At 41.5% G+C, this 27,246-nt stretch overlaps 1 protein-coding gene across 1 annotated transcript in view; it reads right to left on the bottom strand.

Moving 5' to 3' along the window:
• Nucleotides 1–201: 201 nt before the first annotated feature.
• The window catches only part of fan1 (FANCD2 and FANCI associated nuclease 1), a 92,303-nt gene continuing 65,258 nt past the window's right edge, over nt 202–27,246 (bottom strand). Inside the window, exon 14 of the mRNA XM_060923970.1 lies at nt 202–400. Coding sequence (XP_060779953.1) covers nt 284–400 — 117 coding nt within the window. The 3' untranslated portion in view covers nt 202–283. The remainder of the gene's footprint in view (nt 401–27,246) is intronic.

The raw sequence follows: 27,246 nt of genomic DNA, 5'->3' as shown, positions 1-27,246 counted from the left end.
GTCTATAAAATGTTTTAGACAGTGCAAGAGACAAAGAGTAAGCAAGAGAAATTATTTATTTGATCAAGCCTAGTACAAATGTAGCCAGGGCCTGAGCATAATACAATATACAGAGTACGTGATTCAGCCTTCAAACCTTAACAGTCAGTTCTTCCCTTCCCAGTTCTACACCATATTTGACTAAACGCTGCCAAGTGGTCTGGACAAAACCAGACAGCACAGAGAAAGAAAAAAAAAAAAAGCAGGAACCTTTGCATGCAGTCAGCTGCAATTAGTTTTCATCTCACTTGACTCCAAAAGCAGAGCCTGAGATGCTCCTCCACAATGAGCTCCTTGTGGTTGGCTGGACTACAGAGATCCATTGTATGAGTGCTTTGGCCAAAGTTTCACTTTCTGTCACCTGCAAAAAACATATTGAGGCAACATGTGGTCAAAAAAAAGTTAGCAACAGTGCAGATTCCACTACACACTATTGAGTCCGGGGTGGAGACATCATGACATTAGGAATATTCACTAGACAATTCATACTCTGTGTTGAACTGTGCCAAGCTAAAAACCTATAGTTTTGCTAAACCCACATTCAACGCATTACTGAGCAGTTCCTAGTAGTTACTGAATAATATGCTTTAAGACGAATAACAGAGTAATAAGTTGGATGTTTAAGTGGTTAAATAAACAGTAAGTGCTCTTGTATGAACAGAATAGGACAATTAGATGATGGAGAACTTTCCAGAGCAAAATAATAAAGAACAGAGAACAGAAGACATGGTATAATACTCTGCTGAGTGTGTATCTCATAGCAGATTAAGACACTCTATTGTGAGTAGATAAGGATAAAGACCACAAACATTTCCAGAGGATGTCAGCTCTGGCCAAAATGCTCACTATTCTCTACAGTCCTCTTCTATATGCTTCCTGTTGGATCCATCTGCCATCGATATCATCTCTTTTGCCTTTTGTTCTCTTGCCATTTCAAAGAGCGCATATAACATTCAGGTTTATAATTGGCAGCCTCAACCGGCACAAAATGGAAAACGTAACCACTTTTGGTATTAATATTGAAGATAAGAATAGCTTTAAGCTAGACAGTCTTCTTGAGAACAAGAGTGTATAGATAATAGGTACGTTAGATTAGTCTCCTTGTTTAGTGTCATAATTAGCCATCTGGAACATGGATTGTTGTGAATCCATATTGATCTGAAGAGGAGAGAACATGGATAAAAGCAATGAAAAGAAGAATAAACATGGGGGGGTGGGGGGAAATCTTTGACAAAGAACATATTTGAAAGGCAAAACAAGGAAACGCTACAAAGGACATTGCAGAAGATGAGGTAGAGGCCATCAGCTGCCTCACAGCATTCACATTAGTGCTAGGATGAGATGAGTAGCCTTTCGGGTGAGTGCAGGTTGTCAACAGAGACAAACTGCAGCTCCTGGGAATGCCCCAGATCTGACAAATCTTCCTCCACCATCATTCACCAACTCCGGGCTCAGCGAGTTGCCCTACTCAGGGTCACACTAAGCAGCAGCCACAAGCTGTTCATCTCCAGGTGTTCGGTAATGATGCTACACATACAGCTCCATGCTGGAGCACAGTACCTTACCGTGCTAATTACGAGCGAGAGGACAGTCAGCGTGAAATTCACTAATCCACCACTAAATGTCAAACAGTAAACTGCTGACACTCTAGGCACTCCTCAGATGTTGCAAAGCACTGCAGAAGCATCAAGGGCTTGCATTTGTGGTAGGTAATGCGAATGCAAACTTGAAGAAAACTCATGGAACAACAATTTTGAAATGCAAGGCGAAAGGGATTGTCCTGGAGTGGTGTTAAGAAAATAAGCAAATATGAGCGAAGCAGTTGAGGAAATCACAGAGGAAAACTTCACCTACGGTAGTATTAGCATACAGAGCTCATTAGTGTCCCACTGCAAAGACCCATGAGAAAAGACAAGTGGATGAGAAAAAGACAATGACTTCTGTGTATTACATACGACAGCACTGTATCTGTTATACTAATTGTGGTAAACAATGGAATTAATTTTTAAGCAATCGCTAACCCACTTAAACTCAGTCCCTTACTCTCATTTTCCTCCTTGGATGGCGTGGAGTGGGATAAATCTGGAAAAAGGCATAACAGAGTACTTTGCAGCTACACTTGGGTAACTATCGCCTTCATTTTCCATTAAACCGCTAAGACATATTGTCAATTATGACACCTCACAAAGGCAAAATCTCATACAAGGCCCAGATAATGATACGCTTTATTGGTTGTGCAGTGAGAGGGGAGGGGGAAGCCAGATGATTTTTCATAAGGAAAAGGCGAGGCAATGAGATGCTCCATTGCTACTACTATTATATAAAGACCAGGGAGTGTGGTGCCATAATGGGGGACATTCAGGGATATTCTTATTAAGCTGTCAGCTTTAGTCTCTGCTCTGGCCCTCTTCCACCCAGCTCCCTATGCATCACCATTGCAGGCTAAATCAACGAGATATTTGTAATGCTAACACAAAACATGCAAGCTGCTGTGTAATTACTACTAGGGATGTACCGAATCCTGATTTTTAAGGTTCTGCCGAATACCGAATCCACTGCTTAAGATTCGGCCGAATCCGAAACCGAATACTGAATCCTACTCTGAACATTAGCTAGTACATTATAATGCAGTGAAAAACATTGCACATTTCCTTTTCTTAATAGTAAGATAGAGATACTTTATCCAGAAAGAATATTTTATTATTTTATTGTAAACTGTAAAAACATAGGCAATAACTTCTGCCACTATTTTGTATTTGAATAGTCACACTTAGAGAACACCACTGAAATTTTCAGCTTAAAGTCATTCGGTGTACAGGCTTTAGTATACTGTCCATTATAAAGAACAAAGAAAAAGAGCAAAAAGTGACATTATTGCTAAAAGAATAAGGCCTGTCAGTAACAGTGAGCCATTGCTAAAGTGCTCTTTGTTGAACAAAAAATCTAATCTCATCTCATTATCTCTAGCCGCTTTATCCTGTTCTACAGGGTCGCAGGCAAGCTGGAGCCTATCCCAGCTGACTACGGGCGAGAGGCGGGGTACACCCTGGACAAGTCGCCAGGTCATCACAGGGCTGACACACAACCATTCACGCTCACATTCACACCTACAGTCAATTTAGAGCCACCAGTTAACCTAACCTGCATGTCTTTGGACTGTGGGGGAAACCGGAGCACCCGGAGGAAACCCACGCGGACACGGGGAGAACATGCAAACTCCACACAGAAAGGCCCTCGCCGGCCACGGGGCTCGAACCCGGACCTTCTTGCTGTTAGTGCTGTCGCCTCACCACTACACCACCGTGCTGCCTGAACAAAAAATAAAAAGTAAAAAAAAAAAGAATCTCTGCAGATAGAATGCAGCAAAACATAGCACATTTACATTTTAACTCTTGCATACATGTAAGCCTACTTAATTTTCAAACAAAAAGGTGATATTTAATGCTGAATCTGTTTTCCTCAGAAAAAAAAAAAAAAACTTACTGGGGAGCTTGATCATGTTTAATGCTTACACTCATGGAACATAAATTATAAGCTATTTCACTTCAATTTCAAGCACTTACAACTGTAGGCTTAATTAGATATTAAACAAAGTGTAGCACAAAAAACTCGAACATGTCTCCACGTAGGCCATTTTATTAACAGCCTAATTCTATAGCTAGCGTTGGTAATGGTGGTCTGAGTACCACTTTTTATCTGTGACTGTGCGGTTGCGGTACCTGAAGCCTCACTGACGTTAGATTCGGCCATGCACAACTCATACTCCGTCGGATACTTTGAGCGAAGATGTTTTAACAGCGGAGATGTTGTGTACTGTTTAGCATCTTTCCCACCATGAAACAACTCTGTACTGCAAAGTGTGCATGTTGCTCGACTTGAATCTCCCTCTTTCACTTGAAAGTACTGCCACACAACACTCTTTCGGCTCACTGCTTCCATTTTCGATTTCGACTGCAAGCACAATGGAGGCTACAGTGGTGCCTGAAAGTTTGTGAACCCTTTAGAATTTTCTATATTTCTGCATAAATATGACCTAAAACATCATCAGATTTTCACACAAGTCCTAAAGGTAGATAAAGAGAACCCAGTTAAACAAATGAGGCAAAAAATATTATACTTGGTCATTTATTTATTGAGGAAAATGATCCAATATTACATATCTGTGAGTGGCAAAAGTATGTGAATCTCTAGGATGAGCAGTTAATTTGAAGGTGAAATTAGTCAGGTGTTTTCAATCAATGGGATGACAATCAGGTGCGAGTGGGCACCCTGTTTTATTTAAAGAACAGGGATCTATCAAAGTCTGATCTTCACAACACATGTTTGTGGAAGTGTATCATGGCATGAACAAAGGAGATTTCTGAGGACCTCAGAAAAAGCGTTGTTGATGCTCATCAGGCTGGAAAATGTTACAAAACCATATCTAAAGAGTTTGGACTCCACCAATCCACAGTCAGACAGACTGTGTACAAATGGAGGAAACTCAAGACCATTGTTACCCTCCCCAGGAGTGGGCGACCAACAAAGATCACTCCAAGAGCAAGGCGTGTAATAGTCAGCGAGGTCACAAAGGACCCCAGGGTAACTTCTAAGCAACTGAAGGCCTCTATCACATTGGCTAATGTTAATGTTCATGAGTTCACCATCAGGAAAACACTGAACAACAATGGTGTGCATGGCAGGGTTGCAAGGAGAAAGCCACTGCTCTCCAAAAAGAACATTGCTGCTTGTCTACAGTCTGCTAAAGATCATGTGGACAAGCCAGAAGGCTACTGGACAAATGTTTTGTGGATGGATGAGACCAAAATCGAACTTTTTGGTTTAAATGAGAAGCGTTACATTTGGAGAAAGGAAAACACTGCATTCCAGCATAAGAACCTTATCCCATCTGTGAAACATGGTGGTGGTAGTATCATGGTTTGGGCCTGTTTTGCTGCATCTGGGCCAGGATGGCTTGCCATCATTGATGGAACAATGAATTCTGAATTATACCAGCGAATTCTAAAGGAAAATGTCAGGACATCTGTCCGTGAACACAATCTCAACAATGACCCTAAGCACACAAGTCGTTCTACCAAAGAATGGTTAAAGAAGAATAAAGTTAATGTTTTGGAATGGCCAAGTCAAAGTCCTGACCTTAATCCAATCGAAATGTTGTGGAAGGACCTGAAGCGAGCAGTTCATGTAACGAAACCCACCAACATCCCAGAGTTGAAGCTGTTCTGTATGGGGGAATGGGCTAAAATTCCTCCAAGCTGGTGTGCAGGACTGATCAACAGTTACCGGAAACATTTAGTTGCAGTTATCGCTGCACAAGGGGGTCACACCAGATACTGAAAGCAAAGGTTCACATACTTTTGCCACTCACAGATATATGTAATATTGGATCATTTTCTTCAATAAATAAATGACCAAGTATAATATTTTTGTCTCATTTGTTTAACTGGGTTCTCTTTCTCTACTTTTAGGACTTGTGTGAAAATCTGATGATGTTTTAGGTCATATTTATGCAGAAATATAGAAAATTCTAAAGGGTTCACAAACTTTCAAGCACCACTGTATCTTCTCCTAAACATTGACGACGTAATCGCATGCACGTGCGCCGCACGTAGGATTCGGTTCGGTCGGCGCTCTAGGGTTCGGCCGAAACCGAACCCCTTTAAAAAGGCCAAGATTCGGCCGAATCCGAAACCGAATCTTGGATTCGGTGCAACCCTAATTACTACTATGCCCATGTTGCAGTACATTAACAGCACAAACGCACCTAGTGAGCATTCTATATAGCATAGAAAGAAAAAGTAAATGTTTGAGCAGACATGATATATAAAATCTCAGCATAAAAACAACAGGCATGGCTTACGAAGCAAAATTACAGTAGAATTGCTTTGACATGGAGAAAAGCTTACTCCTGTTTAATTAGACAGGTAACGCTGATCTCTTGTCATTTGAACCTGTAGCCTAATTGCATTTCAACGTTAGGGCTAGTTATGCAAGTTAAAGCAAAGGTTTTTATATACTTTTTAATTTGCAAGACCATTCTGGATTGCTACATCTGGACAGAAGAAGGTTTCATGTTTATTTTAAAGGAGAGGGAAGCTGTCCATCTGCTGAGAACTAAGCGCAAAGCCACAAAGACCCTTTTCATGTGGCTACATTGTCCGCATCTGAAACATTTCCATCCTGTCCTTTTTACTCACACTGCATACACAACCCTCACTTCCAGATCAAAGCCCCCTCCCGCCCTTCCAAATGTCTGGGAAATGACCAACAGCTACTGCGTCCATTCTTGAAACAAATCATCAGTGTTAACTCCTCTGTTTCATACCATTAGCATGTGCCATCCACATGGCTGGCAGTGAACAAAACACACACTGTAGTCGACCTTCACTATTGTTTGAAGCATGTTCAAAGGGAGAGAGGGCTGATTTGACGTGGAAGCATCTATTAAACAAGCGAGTCCACCCAGTTCCCCTGGGAGAAAGGAAGGGAGAAAAACAGTCCTTCTGAGGACTGGTAAAAGCCAACTGTACAAAGGCAGAAGAGAGATGCAGAGAACATAAACGTATAAGAGTGTGCCACTTTTGTAGGATTTGTCTGAATAGACTATTGTGATCAGTCGTGTGCGTAAGTATGGGTGTGTGTATATACATACGCATGTGTGTGAATCGTTATTGTCTCATCAAAAACACGGCACTCATTTTGCTTTCCCTTTTCTCCAAAACTTGCTACGCCATAAAATGGTCTGACAGTTTGCAGAAAGGCTGTCTCATGTCAGTCCAAAATTGTGTGCAAAATGTAACCCAAACCTGAAAGAAGGTGAAACAACACCAACAAGTATGAGCTTTGTGACTATAGATGTTATCATTTCAACATTTTTCCATAATGCTAATGCATTCTGGAATGTGGGTGTTTAAAGAGAGAAACCATGATTCAAATCAATAGGGCACCATCTGAATCAATAGGTCCTCATACGAACTATGGAGATGAAGCTCTTGGTAGAGAACAGCGAACACTTTGTGTGGGGCTGGAGGTGTAAGGAGTCTAGCTCTGAACACAACCTTCCAGAGGTTCAGACTATGGGGGCTGAAGTCACATGTGTTAGCATCTCTGCTCAGTTTATCATAAGCTCCTCTCAGGTTCGATGCCCTGCAGTGGTACTACAACCATGTGTGACTCACAGAGATAGATTAACATGAAGAAAAATATCTCTTGTATAGATATTTTGGTTATGAAGAAACCTTAATGCATTTGTAACTCACTGAGGCAGCACAGAAATTCAGGACACAAAGTTAACAGCACACTTCAGATTACAATTTTAGATCAATACCTGATACGAAGGCATTATTTTGAGCCCATCTTTCAAACCTGTGTTTTATTTTGATGAATAATATCTTATTAAGGCGGCACGGTGGTGTAGTGGTTAGCGCTGTCGCCTCACAGCAAGAAGGTCCGGGTTCGAGCCCTGTGGCCAGCGAGGGCCTTTCTGTGTGGAGTTTGCATGTTCTCCCCGTGTCCGCGTGGGTTTCTTCCGGGTGCTCCGGTTTCCCCCACAGTCCAAAGACATGCAGGTTAGGTTAACTGGTGACTCTAAATTGACCGTAGGTGTGAATGTGAGTGTGAACGGTTGTCTGTGTCTGTGTGTCAGCCCTGTGATGACCTGGCGACTTGTCCAGGGTGTACCCCGCCTTTCGCCCGTAGTCAGCTGGGATAGGCTCCAGCTTGCCTGTGACCCTGTAGGACAGGATAAGCGGCTACAGATAATGGATGGATGGATGGATGGATGGATGGATATCTTATTAATGTACATCTTCAGGGACGTAGCGGGGGGGGTAGGTCCTGGGGTGCCCATGGCCCCCCCTTTGTCGGACTATACATTTTTTCAATAGCCGCATAAGAATATTAGAAAGGCACCCACTGTAATTTTTCTAACATTTTTTTTTAAACTAGATCGTCACCTCAGCCTCATTAGTGTTTCTATAACCTTGTATGGACTTCCTGTGGTTTGGGAGCAAAAACCCAATTTGTCAGAGTGTGTGCGGGAGAGGCAGATGTAAATGCAGATATGTTAAATAATACACAGTGTGATATGAGCATAAAGCGCGTGAAACGCACACAACAGGCAAACAGTCTGAAATAGCAGGCAAAGTCGTAATCGAGGAAACAGGCAGGAGATCAATCGAGGCGTGGACAGAATATCAGAGGCAAAACTATACAAGATCAAGGGATGAGAAACAGGAGTCGAAAAACCAGGAGGTCAACAAGGACAGGGAACAAGGCTCTGTAAGGCACACTAGGCGTGGCGTAATACTTCGCATCATCCTTGCATGGACGCAGTCCTTAAATAGCCCAAACATAGTTCATTGATTAAAGACAGGTGTTCTTTGTTAACGGCGTGCATGCCGGAGCTCGTTAGGTGCATGCGCAGGAGGCGCGCCTTCAGGTGCACGAGCCAAGGACTGACGCAGTTCTGCGCAAGTGCAACACGATCGCACTAGAAAGCCTGGTCAAGCTGCCAGTATAGCTGCAGTCTTTTTAGTTGTGAATTACGAGTATTTCTTCTTGTGTTAAGAATTCGCCATGTCAAAACAAGCGAAACTTTCCTCCTTCTTTCGACGTGAAGAGAGGTCAGCAATTTATTAGATTTTTTTTTTCCATCTCATCTCATCTCATCATCTCTAGCCGCTTTATCCTTCTACAGGGTCACAGGCAAGCTGGAGCCTATCCCAGCTGACTACGGGCGAAAGGCGGGGTACACCCTGGACAAGTCGCCAGGTCATCACAGGGCTGACACATAGACACAGACAACCATTCACACTCACATTCACACCTACGGTCAATTTAGAGTTACCAGTTAACCTAACCTGCATGTCTTTGGACTGTGGGGGAAACCGGAGCACCCGGAGGAAACCCACGCGGACACGGGGAGAACATGCAAACTCCGCACAGAAAGGCCCTCGCCGGCCACGGGGTTCGAACCCGGACCTTCTTGCTGTGAGGCGACACCGCTAACCACTACACCACCGTGCCGCCTTTTTTTTCCATCAAAGTTGCATTTTGTGGCTTCGAAGCTAAGTTTTAGTGCCGTTTCTAGAACACAACATCAAGAAAACGTGGAAGAAACAGCAATAATGGAAGAGCCGGTTTCTAAGCTGCCTAAAACTAGCAATGGTAATTTATTTTTTCGTTACATAATGTACTCAGGCTGCCAGTCAGTGTGTGACACCCCCCCCCCGAAAAATCCTAACTACGCCCCTGATCTTTTTTTTCTTTGTTTTTCCCTCTCTGGCTTTTATTTATTTATTTTAAATAAAAGCTTTTCTAGCCACCACCATCAGTCAGGTTTACCCTTCTGCAAAAACAAGGCCAATTTCTCTTTGTTACAGTCTCAGGCTGGCTCTGCTCATCCTCGCACACATTTTCACACCGATATTCTCGCTTCTTCTTGAACATAATGACTTACAAGTTTCCCACCAGCTTGATAACCCCCCCCACACACACACACTTGCTTCTTCTCTCACTCATTGATTTTTTCAGTTTTGATAGCTGAAGTATAGGCAACGAAAGTCTGGCATGCCATCATTGTAGCAGAGGAACCTGGAGAGGTTATTTAGATCCTCGCATTTCCCTCCAGCAGGCCTCTGCCACAATATTTAGCTGGGAAGGAAAAACAACTGTCTTATCAAAACCCCTATGAAGAAACAAAGGATCAGTTATGTCCCACAGGGGCTTTGTTCATACTAAGAGTAGGTGAGGAGCGTCACTTTCACACACTAATCTCAAAGCTGTGAGAGGTGCTCAGGCATAGACAAAGAAATGTAACGTGACAACTAATATGACAGTACTGATCTCACTATATATGAAGAGATCTTGTTTAAGAACGCAAAATGACGACCTTTAACAAGCCTAACGTATATGGAAAAGAGTTCAGTGTAAATCAGTATCAATAAATAATGTATACAAATTAAGTCATGTGTAGTGAATTATATACTTATACTTTCACTCACAGACTTAATTTGAATATTTGGTAACAGTATACAATAAGGTTCTTTTATTACAATTCAACACGTTTCGGTGGCTAACAGCAGTTCATAAGAAAATGTTAGCATAGTAGCTCTTCATTAATTACTAATCAGTTTAATAATTACTACACTGGCGAATGTGAAATGATTTAGCAACTAATATTAAAGTAATATACTGACAAAACCATCATGACTTCTTATCTACTTTTGAACCACTTTGATATTTACAGGTATGAGTGTCTTACACTGTCCTAACTTTGTCATTACAGAAACAGTAATTACTGATACATGTTATTTATTATTGTGTTCCAACAAGTAAAGGGATTAATCAATACTATTAAATCACTAGTAACTAGAATTTTTTATTAAACGTGACAGTAATAGTTTTGTCAGCATAGGAGGAATGATTTATTTAGTAGCCCAATTAATTTAGTTTCTAAAATTGTTTAAAAGTGAGACGGCCTTTCAATTTCATAAAATCAGTGAAATATAGTTCCCTCTGGAATTTGGTCATTGTGATATGTTTATTATTGTAATATCTTAAAAAAAAAAAAAAAACCAGGCCATTCTGTGGCTGGGAAGTTATTTAATTTGAGGGGATTCCTGAGCAAATAATGTGCATGAAATCGCTCGCTTTGCGCAGTCAAGCAGACAGAGGAAGTCCGTGTGCGCATGCACAGGTTTACCTGCTTCTTCTTCTTCTTCTTTTGGGTTTTACGGCAGCTGGCATCCAGTGTTGCATTACTGCCATCTACAGGTTTACCTTGACCATGCAGTGACAGTTCCATCATTCTGTCGCTAAACGAACAGCTGATCACACTGTGGTTCTCGCTGACCGCCGATATTTATTAGTTTGGTCCTGCATTTCCTTTCCTTCACAACATAACGTCTTTTCTTCTCGCTTTCCGTTACTGTAGTCGGTCTTTCACGTTTCATTCACACACTCACGTCCTCCATTGTTCTCTCCAGTTTCAAATTTGTATCTCACAATGGCTTGCACAAACAGGGAAAGCCCACCACGTGATGCATGACGTAGTATCTTGTACTGCATCACGGTGAAGCAGGAAAAAATAGCGGAGAATTTAGGGCCATGTGGCCCTAAATTCATTAATTGTTCTATTTTAAAAAAACTAATAAAATTGGAAGTCTGTGATTCGAATTTAGTAGCTTTCAGTCCATTAAACAAAAATAATTGGGTTTCGGGGAAAATTCTTTTTATGACCTAAACTTGAAAAATCTAAAAGGCAGTCTATCTTTAAGGTTAGTGAAGAAATTATTATTCATTAATATTATAATTTATTACTGCACATTAAGGAGTAATTAATGTTGAATTGTTATGGAAATACCATTATTAAATAAAGTTATTCGGTACTGTTCATTAATTAAGGCTCTATCAAACAATGCCCTGTAAGAGCAGTTGAATGTATCTGTAATTTCATGTAAACAGCTTGAAGGGAAGAAATTTTTCTTCTCTTCACACAGAACATTTAGTCCACATGGCAAGAAGATACGGCATCGTCAAATATTTAAAATTAAAACAATATCAAAGTCAAATCAAAATAAAATATGAAATTTATTATTTTTAAATATTATATATAATTTTCAAATATAAATAATATTTAATTATTAATATAAATACTTTAATATAATATAAAGTTGCACTTCCTGGATGCAACAGGAAATTAATGTATAAAGCACACAGATTTGTTTATCTGTGTCTTTTTTATGTCCTAGCTGTTTCTGGGTATACGAGGGCATGCATAGAACTTTCGAGTGTAAAAGAAGAAAAAAAGTAAAACTTTACCAGCCCTTAATCTGCAATATTTGCGTGGAATTATCACACACACAATAGGGGTGTAACATTATAACATCTAGCTTGGGCATTTCCCCTCCTGATCACCAGAGGGCACCCTTCCTTGAATGGTTCCTTCTACCATCAAGCAGGTAAGAGGAGCTAAGATATTCACGAAACTTGACCCGTGAAGCGCCTATAATCTAATATGCATCAAGGAGGGAAACAAATAGCATTCTTCACCACCACCAGTCACTATGAATATCTGGTCATGCACTATGGTCTGGTCAATGTAGCATCTGTTTTTCAAGCATTTATTAACAAGGTTCTTCAAGATTTTCTGCACTCCTGCATGATCATTTATATTGACAAAAGAGGGGGCTGAGTGTCAGATGCTGATGGTGGGTTGAACCAGCAGGTAACAAGCGATGATTCTCATCCGTGAGATCGAGTGGCGTAGATGGCGCAGCTTGTAATGCACACACATACACCCATGCACAGAGCGCAAGCTTTACCTTGAACTGGGCGAAAGCCACTAGCTACTCATAGCTCATTTTGGGTTGTACTAGTTTGTTTGTTTTGTTGAGTTTTTGAAAGTCACAATGACATCCTGATATACTCCAAAACCAAATCAGGGCATGTCCACCAGATATGAGCAGTTATAGAAAGACTGTTTAAGAAAAAGAATGAGCTGTATGTGAAATTGGACATTTTTTTACCAGTGTTTATCTGAGGATTCAGCATGGCGGCTGCTCTGCTAACTTAACTACTATGAGGTAAACTGAAGATCTTGAAGTGGAACGCTGAGGCCCAACAAACCCTTGAAACACTCAAAAGAAGATTCACAACTGTCCCAATCCTGTGTTACCCTGACCCTAAGCTGTAGCTTGTGGCATAAGTGCCTCAGAAAGCAGTGTTTGAGCAATTCTGTCACAGCAAGGTAACCTTCTGCTAAACTGTACTCCTGTGCCTAATATTCTAGGAAAAAGACACAAGTTGAAAGAAGTTAGTGTGGGGAGTTAAGAACTCCTGTCAAGTCTGCTGTAGAGGAATGGAGGCACTGGCTCCAAATAGCCCTTCATCATAATGATGGATCACAAGAATACATCAAGACACTGCGTCAAGTCAGCAAAAAGACTGAACCCTTGTTAATCTAGGATGGCCCTGCTTTGTTTTTGTTGTTGTTGTTTACATAATTTAACTTTCCTATCACTTACAGACCACAGCAGACTCACTGTCACATAAAACCCTCACTTCCAGCAAAACCCTGAACCATCATTTCTGAATATTTTTTCCTAACCCTGGTACTCTGGGGACCCCACACCTCCAGAATGCCTCTGGGGAAAGACTTCCCTCAAGCAATGTGGAGTTATCCAGTTAGTGCATACCTCTTTAAGTTCTGGGAAACCAGGCATCTCTAGAACCTAGAGGTTAATAGGAAACAAGTTCTGGTATTGCACTTTAAAATGGTCCATGGAACAGTATGTCAAGGAATGTCAGGTATGCACACAAATAAAACTCTTGCCAACCAGCAAGTGGACTGTTAGAACCACTTCCCATTCCTCATGTTACTGATCACACACTGCACTGGATTTCATCAGCAACCTTCACAGGGCCATCCTACCATTCTCACTATCATAGACTGGTTTTCCAAAGCTTGCTGCCTCATTTCCTAACCCATGGCAATGGAAACAGCTGAAGTCCTGTTTAGAGAGGTTTTTAGATTTTTTTAAATCTCTTACTGAGGATATAGTATCTGATCCTGGAGCCCAATTCATCTTCTGAGTCTTGCATTTTTTGCAAGAGGCTTAACAGTCTATTATTATTAGTCTATCCACTTGTTGATCAACCTATCCACTGGCCCTCACATTTCTAACGCATTGTGGTGTTCCAACCTCCACTTTTTCCTTGGTCTGGAGAACCCTAAAATATTTCTGCAGTGCTGCAGTGGATGGCTGGATGACGCATAGTGAACAAACCTGGGAGATGGCCCATGTCAGGCTGGAAAGGGCAATCTGACACCAGAAGGAGCTAGCAGGCTGCCATCGTCGCCCACATCAACCCTTGCACCCAGGACAGCTGGTGTAGCTATCAACCAGAGACCCCTGTTTGAAACTATTATGAAAGTACCTGATTCATGGGTCCTTTCAAAGTCTTAAAACAAGTAAACCCTGTCTTGAAACAGCTAGAAATCCCACTATAGTAAAAAATATCACCCACTTTCCATCTTTCACTAATTCAAATACTGTCTGTGTCCTGCCTCTTCAAATCTGGGCCACCTGCCCCTTTGGCGATTGAGGGCACACCCACATACACTGTCAGGGATCTCCTTGACTCCAAATGGCAGGGTAATATCATGTACTACTTGGTGGACTGAGAGGGCTACAGACCAGAGGAACACTCTTGGGTGCCAACCAGAGACATATTGGACCCATCATTGATCTCAAAATTCCAAAAAGAACGCCCTGACCATCCAGCACCTAGACCCAGAGGAAGACCCTGCCACAGGGAGAGTTCAGCTTTTGGAGACACCCAATTGGGGTTGCAATTCTGTAAGATCCAGCTGGGACATTCTGAACCCTGATTTATTGGATTGTTATTTCATGATTGACCCCATTGCTTGATCGTGTTTTATGCCTTTTGCATAGACCTTGCTATTCTGACACTATTTTGATAATCTTTTTTTTTGCTCTTTGTTCACAGTTTGTGACTACTCTTTGCCCTATGTATTTTTGAATTTGTCTGCTCTGATCATGTTTGTCCTTTTGGTTATGACCTTGGACTGTTGGTTTTTGACTCTGCCTGTGCCTTAGGCTATAGTCACACTACAGCTTGGGATGCTTTGTGATGGGTTATCAATGAAAATGAGGCAAATGGTGGCGAAGGTTCCCTGAGCTTCAGGAAGTATTCCCAAACCCATCTGTGAGTATTCACCACTTTGTTTGCTAATGAAAACATTGCCACCAAATTTCAATGAAGGCATGATGTTTTTGGCCACTCACGAGGTGGAGACACACCAAAAAAAATAAAAAATAAAAAAACAACTCACGAAGCTCAGAGAACATTTGCTGTGCATCGCACAATTGGTGGCAACACTACCAGTTTTTCATTGCCAAGTATTCGCAAACCCATTGCTGTAGTGTGGCCAAGGCCTTAATAAAGACTGTGCATAACCCCTTTGTTACAAAACAATACCATTATCTGTATTTGTATCTTTATCAGTTTGGTACTCCAAATGTTCATCACTGTTTTTGTATTCACGTTGTGTTGTTGAGCTGTTCCTGGTCCACATTACAGTAAAACCCTCATGCAACTTTTTTTTTTTTTTTCATCTGGCTGGTAAGCTAGGAGGCTCCAAAAACTGAATACTTCACCTACTGTTTGGATCTGTATTAATATTCACTTAGGATGCATTATCTATTCAATCAGAATAATATATTCATATTGTTGCATTCCTAATGTACAATGATAATTTTTTCATTACTGTGCCTCATGTAGTCTATCGTAAAAATAAAACAAATGCTAAAGTAAATACAAAATGAAAGCCAGGTAAAGGATAATGTTTACACTGAACTGGGTTTAAATTCAAAAGAAATGCATTCCTAGACATTTTCATTATCTCAGGTGTACTAAAACAGTAACATGATAGGATTGACATGATCTGAGTAAATATTGACACGAGTCATTTTGGTGTACACAAGATGTTGCTTCATACAAGGGCTAGTTGCAGACAAATATAGCCTGTTGTCTGCATATTAACACAGTGAATGGATACCTCTTAGACACCAGACTGTGAAGGATATCTCCTGTCTGAAATATTCTCCTTATCTGATGGTCAAAAGATCAACCTTGAAATTATAATGATGTGACAAAGGAAAAAAACAACATAACATGTCTTAGTAACGCATTCACCTACCACAAAACTCCAAAACAGCTTTAAAGCTAGACTGCCTTTCAGATTTTTCAAGTTTAGGTCATAAAAAGAATTTTCCCTGACACCCAATTATTTTTCTTTAGTGGACCGAAAGCTACTGAATTTGAATGACAGACTCAATTTTATTAGTTTTTTGTAAATAGAACAATTAATGAATTTAGGGCCATATGGCCCGAAATTCTCCGCTATTTTTTCTTGCTTCACCATGACGCAATACAATATATTACATCATGCATCACGTGGTGGGCTTTCCCCGTTTGTGCAAGGCATTGTGGGATACAAATTTGAAACAGGACAGAAAAATAGAGGATGCGAATGAAACGTGAAAGATTGACTACAGTAACGGAAAGCAAGAAGAAAAGATGTGTTGCGAAGGAAAGGAAACGCAGGACTAAACTAATAAATATCGGCGGTCGGCGAGCACCTTGGTGTGATCAGTTGTTCGTTTAGTGACAGAATGATGTAATTGTCAGTGCACGGTCAAGGTAAACCTGTAGATGGCAGTAATGCAACACTGTGGATGCCAGCTGCCGTAAAACCCAAAAGAAGAAGAAGAAGAAGAAGGTAAACTTGCGCATGCGCACACGGACTTCCTCTGTCTGCTTGACTGCGCGAAGCGAGCAATTTCATGCACATTATTTGCTCAGGAATCCCCTCAAATTAAATAACTTTCCAGCCACAGAATGGCCTGGGTTGTTTTTTTTTTTGAGATATTGCAGAAATAAACAGATATCACAATGACCACATTTCAGAGGCAACCAAATTTCATCGATTTTATGAAATCGAAAGGCCGTCTAGATTTAAAATTTACTTGAAATAGACTCTACACATCTCTCAAACTGTACCAGAAGGATGAACACCATTCTCCCAAAATGTATTCCCTTGGTTGGTTTTTGATGATTGTAGTCGAGAACACTGTCTCACATATCAATCTAAAAATCTCCCACAGGTGCTCAAGTAGGTTGAAATCTGCTGACTGAGAAGGCCGGGACATATGATTTACTTCATTTTCGTACTCATTAAACCACTCAGTGAGCCCTCATGTCCTGTAGATGAGGGCATTGTTCTGGAATACCTCCCAATGGATAACAGAGCCAGCATTTTTTCCTTTACTTTGTCACTCATCTGTATGTATCCTGAGTTAGTAAGTTGGTAGTACATAATTTGACACTGTACACAAATATGATGTTCCCTTGATACAACATAGTGACCTTCCTGAAACAATGGATTGGAACTGTGGTAAGATGAGACAGACATTAATGACTAGTAGGATATCATGATTTAGCCCATCAACTGGATGTGTTGCATGAGACTGCTAATCTTAAAGACAAAAATGTTTCACACACAAGTCACTCATTTCTTTTCTTGCAAATGAAATAATGATGGAAGTGTGATGAGGCAGCATTAACGGGTGCCAGTCACGCTTTTTACAAGTTTTCACACCAACAACCACCACATGCTAATGTAGTGTTTTAATCCAAATGCAGTGCAGTTAGAATTGAGATGATTCACAGCCAGGCCCTTCATCAGAATTATCACATCATCTCTATCACCATCATCGTCATCTCCTCACCTCTCTTTCCGATTCTCTACAGTGTGCCCAGAGGTTACAAAGGAAACTGACTTTAAATGATTTTAAAGATAGACGGCCTTTCGATTTCATAAAATCAGTGAAATTTAGTTCCCTCTGAAATTTGGTCATTGTGATACAAGTTTATTTCTGTAATATCTCAAAAAAAAAAAAAAAAAAGACAGGTCATTATGTGGCTAGAAATTTATTTAATTTGAGGGGATTCCTGAGCAAATAATGTGCATGAAATCGCTCGCTTTGCGCAGTCAAGCAGGCAGAGGAAGTCCGTGTGCGCATGCGCAGGTTTACCTGCTTCTTCTTCTTCTTCTTTTCCTTCTTCTTTTGGGTTTTATGGCAGCTGGCATCCAGTGTTGCATTACTGCCATCTACAGGTTTACCTTTGACCATGCACTGACAGTTCCATCATTCTGTCGCTAAACGATATTTATTAGTTTGGTCCTGTGTTTCCTTTCCTTCGCAACATAACTTTTCTTCTTGCTTTCCATTACTGTAGTCAGTCTTTCACGTTTCATTCACATCCTCCATTTTTCTCTCCTGTTTCAAATTTTTATCCCACAATGCCTTGCGTGAACGGGGAAAGCCCACCATGTGATGCATGACGTAGTATCTTGAATCGGGTCATGGTGAAGCAAGAAACAATAGTGGAGAATTGAAAAAGTCACATGGCCTGAAATTCATGAATTGTTATATATATATATTTTTTTAAATTAACAAAACTGGAAGTCTGTGATTCAAATCACTAGCTTTCGGTCCACTAAACAAAAATAATTGAGTGTCGAGGAAAATTCTTATTATGACCTAAACTTGAAAAATCTGAAAGGCAGTCAACCTTTAAAGGATATTATACCCCTTTTCAATGATGTTATATTATTCCCTGAGATGCTTTGGCGAGGGCGGCACGGTGGTGTAGTGGTTAGCGCTGTTGCCTCACAGCAAGAAGATCCGGGTTTGAGCCCCATGGCCGGCGAGGGCCTTTCTGTGTGGAGTTTGCATGTTGCCCGTGTGGGTTTGCTCCGGTTTCCCCCAAAGACATGCAGGTTAGGTTAACTGGTGGCTCTAAATTGACCGTAGGTGTGAATGTGAGTGTGAATGGTTGTCTGTGTCTGTGTGTCAGCCCTGTGATGACCTGGCGACTTGTCCAGGGTGTACCCCGCCTTTCGCCCGTAGTCAGCTGGGATAGGCTCCGGCTTGCCTGCGACCCTGTAGAACAGGATAAAGCAGCTACAGATAATGAGATGAGATGCTTTGGCGAAGTTTATAGGGTTTTCTTCAAACTGTTGTGGCATGGTATGAAAGCCATACAGAATAAAACAGGCTGATTTGGGGGGCCGTGCCTTTAAATTTAAACATGGCAAAAGCTCCAGTTGCTCCCATTAGCTTGGCAAACAGAATCTGTGAGTGTGGATGACAGAGTTGGATGTTAGCCAATCAGATCAACACAATTTACATATTAAATCTAAAGGCACACCCCAAAATCAGCATACAGGGTTTTTATACCATGCGAATATGGCATGAGAAAAAAGAACCGAGGCATTTTTTTCAATTTTAACAAACAACAACAACAACAACCTCCCAAACTTTACAAAAGCTTCTCAGGGAATAATATAAAATCATTGAAAAGCATACGGAATGTCCACTTTAACAGTCTCAACCAATTTTATAATAAATAATAATCATCACAGTCTCAAAACACACGAGACATTGGTTTTGAACTGCCGATAGGAAGAGTGAATAGGTAAGAGCCTATCCACTCTTGAATAAAAGCTCTGTTTTTGTTGTATGCTTTTCTTCCTTTAGAGAACACCATGTGAAATTACTTTTCTGTGAGTATTTCTCCAAGTGTTAGTGATGTGGGTCGACCCATTCTGTGGGTTGACCCATGTGTCAGGCATGTTTGGGTAGCCTTACGAGAAAAAATATTGCAGGTGGGGTGGGTCAAAAAGTGAGAAAGTAGCATTCCAACTAAGTTATAAATAACTTACAGAAACAATGCAGGCAAAGGCTTTGCGTTATAGGCTATCCAAATTGCATACAATAGGCTAGGCTATGATTACTAGCCCACCTTCCATTCTCTCTCTCACACACACAGATAAGAGGGTAGTGATGTGCAGGCTTCACCTATGAGTTTTTCCCCTCATGGGTATCTGTATGCAAAAACTTTTTTTTTTTTTTTTTGGTCAGAAAGTGGACAACTTCATCTCATCTCATTATCTCTAGCCGCTTTATCCTGTTCTACAGGGTCGCAGGCAAGCTGGAGCCTATCCCAGCTGACTACGGGCGAAAGGCGGGGTACACCCTGGACAAGTCGCCAGGTCATCACAGGGCTGACACATAGACACAACCATTCACACTCACATTCACACCTACGGTCAATTTAGAGTCACCAGTTAACCTAACCTGCATATCTTTGGACTGTGGGGGAAACCGGAGCACCCGGAGGAAACCCACACGGAGAACATGCAAACTCCGCACAGAAAGACCCTCGCTGGCCACGGGGCTCAAACCCAGACCTTCTTGCTGTGATGTGACAGCGCTAACCACTACACCACCGTGCCACCCAGTGGGCAACTTAATCAGAAAAAAAAGTTAAAAATGGGCAGTATAGACGTACACATATAGGCTACTATTTTGTTAAAAATCACCATTAAGGTGTGAAGGATGCATTGTGTGTGTTAATAAGGGTTATTTTTTTCTGCAATTCAACAGTAAAGAACACCATTTATTAGAACAGTTCTGTTTATTTAGTAGCCTTGACCCAGATGCTGTTAGGCTAAGATAAAATAGCTCATGCCTTGCAATCAATGTATTATTAAGAATGCATTGTTTAGAAAATGTTATTGCTTACCCTATGATATGGATGTCATCGCTATACAGGTTAAAGTAGGCGGTTTGTGGGTCGGTGGGGTTCAGGGTCTGTTTAACGCATATTTTTGTCGGTCAGGCAGTATGGATTGACCCTCACATCACTACCAATTATTGTCTCTTGTCTCTCCCTGTGTGTGTGTGTGTGTGTGTGTGTGTGTGTGTGTGTGTGTGTGTGTGATTCACTGACTCGAGTTCTCAGTTCAAGGACTACACAGATTAAATTGGCCAAAGAAACACATAACATATATTTTTTTAAATACTTACATTTCTCTTGCCTGGAGTTTTGCCATAGACAGTTGGTATTGCTCTTTCTTTTATGTACAATTTTGCTGCCAGTCGTGTCTTGTACTGGCCCAGGTTGGTAAAGTTAACACACACAAACAGGTTTTTGCCAACTGTAGCTGGGACAGTGCCATCAAAAACCTCAATCCACTCAACTCTTCTGTCCTCAGACGCTGGGGGTCGATGTAACAATGCTCTGTGCAGCGACAACAGAACAGCTCTTGTGCTTAGCTCACACTGACGTAATACCAGCGGGTCCAACACTTGTGAGGAAAAAAAATGGCATACCCTTCACAAAGGCAGTTCTCAAGATGGAGATACTCAATGAAGGGGTGGAGGAGGGTGGAGATACTCAAATGAAGGGGTGATATAATTCTAATGAGGCCCCTTTGTGATGTAGAAAGGGGAGCCAAATGACTGGCTTGTTGAAGCACATGCTTTCTGAAATAGATAGCCCAAATGAAACTGACTGGGTTGTCTTATTTCTGAGTTTGTGGGTTGGAAGACACTCCAGATACCCAAATGTATGTGCACTGAAAAAGGGAGCTTTTCCATAATATGTCTTCTTTTAAAATGAGCACAGAAACATGCAATCAATAATATGCAATAATATGCAACAGTGGTGCTTGAAAGTTTGTGAACCCTTTAGAATTTTCTATATTTCTGCATAAATATGACCTAAAACAATCAGATTTTCACACAAGTCCTAAAAGGAGGTAAAGAGAACCCAGTTAAACAAATGAGACAAAAATATTATACTTGGTCATATATTTATTGAGAAAAATTATCCAATATTACATATCTGTGAGTGGCAAAAGTACATGAACCTTTGCTTTCAAGTATCTGGTGTGACCCTCTTGTGCAGCAATAACTGCAACTAAACGTTTCCGGTAACTGTTGATCAGCCCTGCACACCGGCTTGGAGGAATTTTAGCCCATTCCTCCGTACAGAACAGCTTCAACTCTGGGATGTTGGTGGGTTTCCTCACATGAACTGCTCGCTTCAGGTCCTTCCACAACATTTCGATTGGATTAAGGTCAGGACTTTGACTTGGCCATTCCAAAACATTAACTTTATTCTTCTTTAACCATTCTTTGGTAGAACAACTTGTGTGCTTAGGGTCGTTGTCTTGCTGCATGACCCACCTTCTCTTGAGATTCAGTTCATGGACAGATGTCCTGACATTTTCCTTTAGAATTCGCTGGTATAATTCAGAATTCATTGTTCCATCAATGATGGCAAGCCGTCCTGGCCCAGATGCAGCAAAACAGGCCCAAACCATGATACTACCACCACCATGTTTCACAGATTGGTTAAGGTTCTTATGCTGGAATGCAGTGTTTTCCTTTCTCCAAACATAACGCTTCTCATTTAAACCAAAAAGTTCTATTTTGGTCTCATCCATCGACAAAGCATTTTTCCAATAGCCTTCTGGCTTGTCCACGTGATCTTTAGCAAACTGCAGACGAGCAGGAATGTTCTTTTTGGAGAGCAGTGGCTTTCTCCTTGCAACCCTGCCATGCACACCATTGTTGTTCAGCGTTCTCCTGATGGTGGACTCATGAACATTAACATTAGCCAATGTGAGAGAGGCCTTCAGTTGCTTAGAAGTTGCCCTGGGGTCCTTTGTGACCTCACTGACTATTACATGCCTTGGAATGATCTTTGCTGGTCGACCACTCCTGGGGAGGGTAACAATGGTCTTGAATTTCTTCCATTTGTACACAATCTGTCTGACTGTGGATTGGTGGAGTCCAAACTCTTTAGAGATGGTTTTGTAACCTTTTCCAGCCTGATGAGCATCAACAACGCTTTTTCTGAGGTCCTCAGAAATCTCCTTTGTCCGTGTCATGATACACTTCCACAAACGTGTTGTGAAGATCAGACTTTGATAGATCCCTGTTCTTTAAATAAAACAGGGTGCCCACTCACACCTGATTGTCATCCCATTGATTGAAAACACCTGACTCTAATTTCACCTTCAAATTAACTAAGAGGTTCACAAACTTTTGCCACTCACAGATATGTAATACTGGATCATTTTCCTCAAAAAATAAATGACCAAGTATAATATTTTTGTCTCATTTGTTTAACTGGGTTCTCTTTACTTTTAGGACGCGTGTGAAAATCTGATGATGTTTTAGGTCATATTTATGCAGAAATATAGAAAATTCTAAAGGGTTCACAAACTTTCAAGCACCACCGTATATAGACATACAACATAACACTAAACATATGACTGTGCAAAATAAAAAGCACATTCGAGCAGATAACAAATGGCATGAGCCAGTAAGATCAAGCACAATCATCTTTTCAGATTTTTTCCCTCCACTTTTGAAGGTTTTTTCTTTGCAAAACAAGGAGAACATGAAGGTCGTTTAAAGAGCACCAGGCTGTGCAGTGCTGGAGGGGGGCCAGGGGAAAGTGAGCATGGAGATCCCGACTGTGAGCTCACTGTGCTAGGGCTGGAGCTCAGGCACTCTCCCTGGCGATCCTCATCAATCTCCCTGTGTCCACAGAGAGCCTTGCCTGACCCATATACCAGCCTTGCAGCAGGGAAGAGGCTCCTTTCTTCCATTATTGATACCGCTGCATCACACGACCCCTGCCAACCTCCAGCAACACGACAGAGGAGCCTCAAAGGTCAGAGAACACCATGCAGACAATCTGGCAGACATGTGACAAATGGGAGACACTATTTTTCTATGATGGTATAACGTGTACTTTTTTTGTTATATTTTAATTATTTTATCAGGCATCTGTGTAGCTTTATTTTTCATGGTGCGTGTATGTATAAAAAAAAAACAATTGCTCTATCTACATAATATTCTGCTTACCTTTTTCGCATGCTTAACGTACAAAAAACAAACCAATTTCTGAGCATAAATTCTAATTCAAAGTCTAGCTAATGTTGATGAAATGGACTGTGCCAATGCCCATATCTGCAACATCCAGTTTTACAAACCCCTCAGCCTGTGACCATCTCACATGACCTGCAGTTCATCCCCATCTATCCATCTTGTCACTCGCCAGATCACTGATTTACCTCACCTCTTCTCAGTTACACATACACCCAAGAAACTAAGGCTACATCCACACGACAACGGCAACGAGATGTTATTTAAAAATATATCGCGTCCAAATGGGCAACGATCAGTAAAATATCAGGTCCATATGGCAACGCAACGCTTGCTGAAAACGATGCAATACACATGCCACACCTCTAGGGGCGCTGTAAGACGGTCCCTTCGGAGACACCAGAACAATAGAAGTAGTAAGGATGCATGCGCATAAACTATTATGCGCGAGACTTCATATTAGCCACAAAGTCAGGAAAATCTGTTCGTAAAATTACATTATAATGACCAAATACAATGAAAAGTATTTTTCCAGTCTCACCTGTGAAAGGTAATCCCATGTGATCTCGTTTGGACGGTAAACCTGTTGGTACAGTTAAACGCAGCTAATCTTTATTCTCCGCTTTGACCTATCCAATATGGCGGCGAGGATGACGTATGATTCTATGCGGAAGGCGGCGTCTTTAATGGTCCGGAATAAATTGAATGCTACACGTTGATGGATTAATTTGCTCTTCTACGCCCTTTTTGAGGAATGTATTGTAGGACTTAAACCATCATCTGAAGAGGTGAGATCGCTCTTTTTTTTCCCAATTTTTGCTGGCGGGATTGACTCTGCCCTAAGGGCAGAGTCTCTCTCTCTCACTTTGCACCATTACACAATAAATATTCACAGTGAAAATATTTTGTAAGCGTGTTTCATGAACCAAGTTATAGGATTTGTTGACAACTCGCATCGAGTTTGTTACACTTCTACCCGGCGTGAAGCACTGACAGTCATGTGGTTGTGACGTCATCGTAAACAAATCCGTTCTACTCATCCAGACGACTTCACAACGGCAACGTTGCCAGATCTTTCCACTCTGGAACCCGTTCTCAAAAAGATTGCGTTTTGGGCACCCAAAACGCCGGTGCCATGTGGACGCCAGGCCGAAACCATAAGCAATTGTATCGGAGTCACCTGAATCCGTTGCCGTGTGGACAGGGCCTAATACAAACTCAATGAAAACATTAACTGTTTAAGAGAGGGCCCTGTTTCTCCTTTCCACAGCAACACACGGTGTCCACCTTGACCAAAGAAGGCCATTCAAATGGACAACGTGGTGAGTATGTCCTGCATTATTTCACCAGAAACAATTCCCTATACCTCTCTGAGTCTAGCATTCAGACACCACCTTCTCTCTTACTGCACACATCGGCACTGGGGCGGTCAGAAATTTCAAAAATGTCATAAATGACATAAGCTTCCCAAGTAGAGTGACACGTGTGTGCCTGGTCCCACATTAACCATAGACTCTATGGCAATCAAAAACCCTAAAGGTAACTCAGTCTATCACTACCCATAATAGCTATCATCATAAGAGCAAAATAGTTTTTCAATCCAGTGCATGCATTCCTACTGCCACATAGATCTTATAACTGTGACACAGACATTACCTACTTCGTGCAGAAGAAGGGATGGGGTCTTCATCTCTGCATTGATTATTATAATCAGAACCAAATTACATTAAGAATGGATATTCACTACCCCGGATGCCTTCAACTTGGATCAATGAAGAACAGCAACTATTTTCACAAAACTCAAACTCTGCAGTGCTTAGAACATGATCTGTGTCTGAGTGCAAAATATCCATCCATTATCCGTAACCGCTTATCCTGTGCAGGGTCGTGGGCAAGCTGGAACCTATCCCAGCTGACTATGGGCGAGAGGCGGGGTACACCCTGGACAAGTCACCAGGTTATCATAGGGCTGACACACATCGAGAAAAACAGCCATTCACACCTACGGTCAATTTAGAGCCACCAATTAACTTCACCTGCATGTCTTTGGACTGTGGGGGAAACCGGAGCACCCAGAGGAAACCCACGCAGACACAGGGAGAACATGCAAACTCCACACAGAAAGGCCCCTGTTGGCCACTGGGCTCAAACCCAGAACCTCCTTGCTGTGAGATGACAGTGCTAACCACTACACTGCTGTGCTGCCCTTGAGTCTAAGTGCAAAATATTCAGCACAAATTCAACCCACCATGAGTACTTTGTAATGCCATATGGACTGGCCACCACACCCTCTGTCTTTCAGGCATTCATTAATGGCATCATCAGGGACATGCTAGGCAAATTTGTTATCATTTACATTGATGCTATTTTAATATACTTAGATTACCTTGAGCAACACACTGATCATGTTATCAGCAGTCCTGCAGAGACGAATGAATACTTGCCAACCTCCAGAGAATTAAAAGCGGTAGATCAGATTGTGCAGCACAGTCGCACCCTTCTAGGGGATGCTGGAGCATGTTCCCCTGGAAATTTAAAAAAAAAAAAGTAAAATGGTGCATTCTCCTGCATTCTGAATGCCATATTTGAAGGAAATTGATCGAGAAATCGGGCCAACATACGTCACAAAACGCATGCTTCTCGCCTAGCCTTGATGCTTTGATGCAGGATGAGCCGATAACCAAGTTGCCTTGAACTTCTTGTTGTAGCGGATATTTTTTTCCTTTGGCGTTTTCTTTGTTTGCGATCACCAGTGTGTGTTGGGTTTTTACACATACAAGCACGACTTGTTATATGTGACCTCATTGCCGATGGGCTAGAACTATAACAAGAAGGAATGGAATGGCGCAATAGAGTGATACAATTTAGATTCATCATCATTATCGTGGGCGGCATGGTGGTGTAGTGGTTAGCGCTGTCACCTCACAGCAAGAAGGTCCTGGGTTCGAGCCCCGTGGCCGGCGAGGGCCTTTCTGTGTGGAGTTTGCATGTTCTCCCCGTGTCTGCGTGGGTTTCCTCCGGGTGCTCCGGTTTCCCCCACAGTCCAAAGACATGCAGGTTAGGTTAACTGGTGACTCTAAATTGACCGTAGGTGTGAATGTGAGTGTGAATGGTTGTCTGTGTCTATGTGTCAGCCCTGTGATGACCTGTCGACTTGTCCAGGGTGTACCCCGCCTTTCGCCCATAGTCAGCTGGGATAGGCTCCAGCTTGCCTGCGACCCTGTAGAAGGATAAAGCGGCTACAGATAATGAGATGAGATCATTATCGTGCTGTTCCATTGGCTCTCGGCTTCACTTAATATGATTATTTAATGCTATATACTTGTATCCCCTGTGCCAAAAACAGCTGAAGTGAGGTCAGAAGAGCGAATCCAAGTGTTCCCTAGAACTAAAAGCGGCAAGCAGTACTCACCTGTCAAAATTGGTAGATTACTGCATGAATTGGTAGAGTTGGCAAGTATGCGAATGCACAATATTGTTTTCATCAAAGCAGAAATATGTTAATTTCATGCATCTTGTATATTTTTTGTGAACACACAACTTTTCTGGGTTATATTATAAGTAAAGAATGATAACACTCAAGTCCATGCAATTACAAATTGGCCAACTATCCAGAGTGTAAAAGACCAACAGTGATTCTTGAGGTTTGCACACTTGTGACAAATCATCTGCAACTTTAGTTCAATTGCTTCACTCACATCGCTCCAAAAGTGAAATTCTAAGAAACTTCCATGGAAAATCCAGGCCAACTAGGTTTTTGAAAAAAGCTTTTGAAACAGCACCTATTCAGAAGCATCCAAGCCCAAATTTACCCTTCATATTTGAGGTGCACAAACTTAACAATTGTTAGGTGGCACTGGAAGGA

This window comes from Neoarius graeffei, chromosome 6 (assembly GCF_027579695.1).
Source record: "Neoarius graeffei isolate fNeoGra1 chromosome 6, fNeoGra1.pri, whole genome shotgun sequence".
Taxonomy (NCBI): Eukaryota; Metazoa; Chordata; class Actinopteri; order Siluriformes; family Ariidae; genus Neoarius; species Neoarius graeffei.
This window is presented reverse-complemented; position numbering and strand designations above follow the sequence as displayed.